This window comes from Papilio polytes, unplaced genomic scaffold (assembly GCF_000836215.1).
Source record: "Papilio polytes unplaced genomic scaffold, Ppol_1.0 DF820622.1, whole genome shotgun sequence".
Classification (NCBI taxonomy): Eukaryota; Metazoa; Arthropoda; class Insecta; order Lepidoptera; family Papilionidae; genus Papilio; species Papilio polytes.
The window spans coordinates 984,221-990,911 of record NW_013528582.1 but is presented as its reverse complement, the minus strand read 5'-3'; the positions used below and the strand labels follow the sequence as shown (position 1 = coordinate 990,911).

The 6,691-nt window shown below is 33.3% G+C and overlaps 1 protein-coding gene across 1 annotated transcript; it reads right to left on the bottom strand.

Annotated features, from left to right (window-relative positions):
* Nucleotides 1–2,365: 2,365 nt before the first annotated feature.
* LOC106110458 (odorant receptor Or1-like) lies at nucleotides 2,366–6,439 on the bottom strand. The gene is made up of 8 exons (XM_013292289.1): nucleotides 6,150–6,439; nucleotides 5,703–5,840; nucleotides 5,200–5,368; nucleotides 4,985–5,088; nucleotides 4,506–4,605; nucleotides 3,769–3,873; nucleotides 2,776–2,931; nucleotides 2,366–2,428 (listed from the first exon to the last, which is right to left on the bottom strand). Exons 1-8 carry the CDS (start codon nucleotides 6,437–6,439, stop codon nucleotides 2,378–2,380), a joined length of 1,113 nt encoding a protein of 370 aa, XP_013147743.1. The 3' UTR covers nucleotides 2,366–2,377.
* Between the last annotated feature and the right edge of the window lie 252 nt (nucleotides 6,440–6,691).

Below are 6,691 nucleotides of genomic sequence, written 5' to 3'. Positions count from 1 at the left end.
CAATTAGGCAAGATTTTTAAGTTTTGTCATGTCATGTCATTTTGACGTTTGCAATTGAAAATTTGACACATGTAAACATTTAAGAATTTTTTATAATTTTATGCGGATGAACCTGCATGGGAACAGCTAGTTATTAGACAAATAATAAGCACCAAAAAGTGGTTAACGTTTTAATATCGTTTTATTAAATACAAAATCGAATGAAATCTCTAAAATCCATAACGTTATTAATATGGATATGCCGATTCTATTTTAAAAGTATAAAATATATTTAAATACATGTTTTAATGTTGTTATTATAAAGCAAAGAGCGATATCTGCATGGCCGAGGATTTGTTCGTGTCCGCGAGACGCGCGTGCCCGGATTCGCGACCCACGCTTTGCATATTATGTACATAATTTTAATTTTATATAATGTAACATTTCACCTTTATGTTAAATACATTGTTATACATTTTTAAAACAGATCTCTCTTTATAGAAATATTTTAAATACCGTCAAATGAAGCCACTTTATGGTCTAGAAACTTCTATAATATAGGTAAGTGATACAAAACGCTAAAAAATAAAGTCGATTCAAACTACTGACAGATACTAAAACATCATGTTTTAATTAGTTTTGCTTTTGAACTGTGTTAAGCTGCATTCGAACCTCCAAGCTTCTTCTCTATTCCTGATGTGCATGACCATAGATGATCACCGGTGTTCCTGCTGTTAGTTGGCTGCCTTCTTCTACTCATACTTTTCTCTCTACTTCTTTTGTTTTTGTGTTTAATAATGTACTTTTTGAGAATCACCTTCATTATGCCAACCAGTATCAAACCAGGCGCACCACTGGAAACTCTTTGACCCCGTGATGGTGCATAATTACTGTGCATAAATTTAAAATATTTCCGAGGTGAGACGCCGTCGGGAGATGTCTTAAAAATTATAACCTACTCGGAATCGAGTTATGTTGTCGTGTTTCAATGCTAACAAAAATATTGTTTATTCTGTGTGGAATTTAAAAAAAAATAAAAGTTGTGCCTATACGTTCTTCCAGTCTATGCTCTACATCTATGCCAAATTTCATTGAAATCCATTCAGTCTGTTAGCCCATAATCTCTAACAAACATACGTAATCATCTTAAGTTTCGCATTTACAAGATTAGATTTAAAAATCAAACTAACAAAGAAAAGAAACTTGCATACATAATCGCAGAATTACATACGAACAGAGAACATAACCCTATATGTATCGTAAAACGACAAAAAAATTTGTCCCTCAGCTATGTTATCTTTACTATTTTTTGTAATGTAATTTTTGACACTTCTAACTAAATATTTTGTCCATTTTTTAACTATTGCATTTTATTGATAGACATATCTAGTATATGTACGTGTCATTCGTAGATCGATGTTGCAGCCGGCAGAGATCGAACGATATCTCTCATAGCCTTTTGATGGAACCGTTATCAAAGATCATTTTGTTAGCAGGACAATGGATACGTTGATTGGACTCTACTATGAACTATATAATATAGAAAAGAGCACATATATGAAAGTGTTTCTTTAGTTTAGTTGTTTCATAGTGAATTTAAGACTTAAAAAAGGAATAAAAGTAAGTAGTGTTTCTTACTTAGAAGAAACTAAGGTAAAGGAAAGAGCGTCGGTGGCTCAGTGGTTTGAACACTTGACTTGTAATCTACATGTCTTGGGTTCGAATCCCGCCGTGTACCAATGTGATTCTGGATTTTCCAATTTTAATATGTACATAATTTACCCGATGTTCGGCGAAGAAATTCAAAGATATGTGTGAAGTCAACCAACCCGCATTTGGTCAGCGTGGTTGATTATGGCCTAGTCATAAGGGGTCTTATTAGGGTAGGCTCCGAGCCCCTCGGTGGGGACGTGTAGTGAGCTGGTGATGAAGGTAAGGTAGAGATTATGTAAAAGCAATGCTCACAAAGGAATTGTATTCAAATAAGACGACTGATAGAGATGTATGGAAGAGCATACTGTGTTGTGATACATTTGTTGCAATGTAAACTCACCGTTATATGATGTACGTAACCAGCAATTTGTCAATGCAATAATAAAACAAACAATTACCGTAATGACTTCAAAATGAAAACATCGTTAGAGTTGATTGCATTCAATTTATTATCGTAAACGTAAATAACAAACTCATTATTGTAATTATTAATAATTATTTTTAATAGTGATTTAATGTACAGTTTTCACTGACGATATCCGAGATAGAACATCAGTTTTCTTTTTTCTCTGGTAATTTATTTATTCAGAAAATTTTTAAGTGTACAATCTTAGCAAATTTTTTTCACTATTGTTAAAAATTAAGCGTGTAATACTAACTACTGTGAACAATAGCAGAATATTATTTATTTCCTCTGATTTAATACAGCAAAATAAGAATATGACATTCGTAGAATCTGAAATAAAAACTTTAAGTAGTATAAATTACATTAAAATTAAACAAAACTTTTAAAAGAAAATACCACCAGAAAACAAAAGAAGTTCTGTAGGTGGCTCTACACAATCTGTCTAAGAGTGGGCGCACGAGTAAACGATCACACAACTGTTTTGCGATTGTCGATTGTCAATTGTTTCGCAGACAATTCAACTGTTTGGTTGCACTAAAAATCGAGTAGTGTGCGCACCTCCATATAAAGTCATAGGAATAAAAGCGTGACTAAACAGTCGTGGGACAGTTTAGCAATTATTTAAATTAATAAGTTGGCACGTCAATGCAAAGTGTACCCTATTACAATACACTTACAGAAACAAATGTCTGTCTCGATAATGGTACGTAATGTCCCGCTTTCAATACCATTGGTCTGCCCATACGCATCATAACAAAGTACAGAGCTCGCTTAAACTTGACATCCTGTTCGTACCATGCGCATTTATATAGAGTTGTATGGAAATCTTCACTCTGTATAAAAAAATATGTTACACAGCGAATGTATGCACCTATATATAAAAACAAACTGTCGCCCGCAAACTTCGTTGGCGAGGAATTTTTAAAAAAAAGGTCATCTATAACATTTCCGCGTGCATCTACTTTTTATCAGCTACCTTCCAGTCAAAATCCCGTCCAAATCGGTCTACCTGTTCTAGAGATAGCGGTCGCCATTTTGACAGCGCGGAAAAAAGTAGCCTATAATATGCTCGTCTATGTCAGCTACCCTCCAGTGAGAGCCCGGTCGAAATCAGCCGAGCCGTTTCGGAGATTACCAGGAACAAACTGGGCTTGCGGACAGACAGACAGACGGACAAGCAATTTTTAAATGCGATTTCGTTATCAGCAACGCAAATACATCTTCTCGGAATCTGGAATTTTTCCTTTGATATTACAAACATATACTCCACTTTTATTATATGTAAGATTAGCTGTTCCCGTGCGACTTCATCTGCATAAAATTATGAAAATTTTATTTTGTTGTTTACATTTGTCAAATGGCAATGGCAACCTTGCTTCCTTGATGTTGGCAGCAATTTATGGCCTCTTTCCCACATTAGGGTTTTTATCCAAAATGTTTTCCCCTAAGTTTAATGGCGTGTAAAAATATAGCTTATAGCGTGACGTAAGTGTAGGGCTTTTTATTAAAAGTATTATTAAAAAACATGCTGTAAGTGCTGATATCTTAGGCAACAAAGAAGTGTGAGTTTACGCTTTATTACAACAGTATAGATATAGATAGATACCTATCTATCTATCTATTCTATCTAGATATAGATATTGTCATTGAATATATTAAAAGATAATTACTGTGGCAGTAAGTTCGTGTCCACACCAACAGCTAACGAATAGTTGACTGATCATGACGGACAAATACGTCACTATAGATGCGAACTGTAAACTTCTCCAGTCCACCTGGAATATGAGAAAGAGATGGGATAATGGGAAGGAAGGAGACAGAGATTTTTCATTGTTTTATTATCTTAGAGGTTATCTGAAAGTCTAGTTCTAAAAGTGTCTACAAGTGACAAGGTCCGAAATTATTTAATGTCAATTTACGAACACATTAAGTTTCCTTTTTTTCTTATGTAGTGAGTTTTAGTTATGTTTTTCTGTTTATCGTTCTTTGTTATGTATTTTTTTTTATCATAAAGCAGTGTTAGACTGTTAGTGTATCCATGATAATGGGTTTTTAGTTATAATTATTTTTTCTCATTAAAATTTAATTTGTCTCAAGGTATATATTGGCTTCTTGTTAAAATAAAAAAAAAACACTTTTCTATGGTTTAAAAGTTTAACATATAACCTAAAAATACGCTCGGTTGTTTTATTTTCTACGTTACACCGAATTAATATCGAAATATCGTGATATATCGAAACATGGAGTAATTTTAAAAACTACTCAAACTGCAACGGCCGCGTTTCCAATCGATGACCTATCGCGTAACAGTATAGGTTACGAGGTCACTCGCTCTTTTATTTCGTTTCAATAGACTTTTGTACTTCGAAAACAAAGATTTTAAATGTGAATATTTAAATTCTCTTACCACTAAGATACGTAAAGCGGACATGCAGATAAGACCAACGCTGCCAATCAATTGAAAGAACAGGAACGTATGGAAAGCGTCTTCAACGAGTCTTGTAAATCTGAAATTACGAAAAATATTACGAATAATTTCCCCTAATAATCAGTGAAACTAAACTATCACACAACTGTTGTCTCGCTTTGATGTCTATAAGTTTATACCGAGGTGGGCACACTATTCGATTTTTTGTTGTGCAACTAAACAATTCAATTGGCTGCGAAACAATCGAGAATCGTACAACAGTCGTGCGATAGTTAGTACTCTAATAGTATGAAAATCTGAATTAATTTGTGAAGTACTCGTAAGGTTTGTAATAAAATGGTGCTTAATATAAATGTTTAAGAAACTAAATATAGATTGCGTAAAGTTTTTGCGAAAACAGACGAGTAAACAATGATCTTTACTTAAATGTTTAAGTTATTTACTTAAGCGTTACTTACGATACCACACTTTGATGTTGTTTTATGCATTCTATTAGTTTATTATAATTATTCTCTGAATTACGGTTATTAATGCCATCGTCTGTCTTTTTAAGTGAATTTATCTGCAAATATTTTAGAGTTAACAAAATAAAATTTGTTTATTCAAAAAACACCGCGGTGACGTCATAGAAATCAAGACATGTGTAGGTAAAAGTATTTTCAACTACACTTACGCTCAAAACTTTGTCTTTGATTATGTCAATCTGTGCGCAACCAAAAATGACCATAGATAATGCAACGCTGTCAACACCAAAGTACATGTAGGCACTCATGCATATCGTTACCAGTTGAAAGGCATAGCCCAGTACGTACTGGAGTGAATGTTCCGGTGTTACTGGCATCCTAAAACAGTTAGTAAATAAGTAAACTTACGTGAGTTAAAAGCTTATCTATTTGTCTTTGATTCAGGCAGTCCAAGTGCTTTTTAAACCTTTTTTGGAGTTGCTAACATTAAAAGTATTTTCTTAACTGCTTATTTATACTGAGGTGATAGCCTCGTGGCTCTAGTCTCGTGCTTGTGGCGCTTTGTACAACAGTGGTAGTTGTAGTGGAATTAGGCAACGATACAGAAGGTATATATTACGTCCTACTAGCCATAGGCATTTAAAGTCTATTTTTTAATTATTAATTTAGCTACTAGATTGTAAATAGTTTTGCAAAATGTCTGAAACATTACCACATGTCGAAGGGAAATTTTCGGCTTCCTGCGTCATCGAACAAGGGTTTGAGAGCCCACAGGCCGCACGTCGTCTGGGAACTTATCATAAAAGCCAACAGCAACCTTTTGATACGAACAGCGTGCCATTTTAGGATCCTATAAAAATATTGAAATCAAACTCTGTAAAGCTTTTGCTATTTTATTTTTTATCAAATTCTATCAACATTTATAAAAAAAGTTCTCTATGGTTAAAAATTACTTATTGCCAATCTTCGAGGATTTAAATGTAAGTACGAGAAATCTTTACTTAATACTACTAGAGGGGTCATTTAAATGAGTTTGATTGACCGATATATTCACGATGATGTATATTTACAGTAAACATTTTTTATTATAAATTATAACAGAAAAAAGTAGAGTTTTAGATTTATGTATTATAAGAAAATATTAATTTTAAATGTTTACCTTTCATGTTCTTCACAGAACGGTTTGAAAACATCTCCGTTCATTCTTTCCAATAAATTTCTAACCATAGACACATTCAGTTGGAACACAGTCACTTTCAGGCATAGACAAGCTTGGGTAAAAAGCAAATAAGATGCCTGAGATACTGCTTCAAGTTCACCCCACACTTGGATAATGTAAATAAATTGAAATATTAAAAATAAATATTGTAGCATCATCATAAAAATTCTGTACCATTTGTGGAGTGTTTTCTCATTAAACGGTGGAACCCACACCCCTAACAATTTCATTACAAACTTCGCTCTGTTTAAATACAGATCTTCGGAATTCATTTTTCAATACAATTGCTTCGACTTCTTCATGGTAACTGATAGGGTTGTCAAACATCTTATCATATGAATTGATAAACAAGCCATGTCTATTAAAATGATTGCATAAATGGTAATTTTGTAAAATACTTAACTATCTTGTTACATTGTTAGAAAACAATTACGTTAGTAATAAGTGTGTTATTTGAATTTACTGTTGTTGCTTATTTAGTA

What these genes read in the sequence shown, in the direction of transcription:
- LOC106110458 (XM_013292289.1), bottom strand. Translation starts at nt 6,439, where the DNA reads ATGAAATTGTTAGGGGTGTGGGTTCCACCGTTTAATGAGAAAACACTC. An exon ending in AAATTTCCCTTCGACATGTG is followed by an intron (nt 5,369 to 5,702) that starts GTAATGTTTCAG and finishes TAACTGTTTTAG; the next exon opens with GATGCCAGTAACACCGGAAC. An exon ending in CGAGACAGACATTTGTTTCT is followed by an intron (nt 2,429 to 2,775) that starts GTAAGTGTATTG and finishes TTTTTATTTCAG; the next exon opens with ATTCTACGAATGTCATATTC.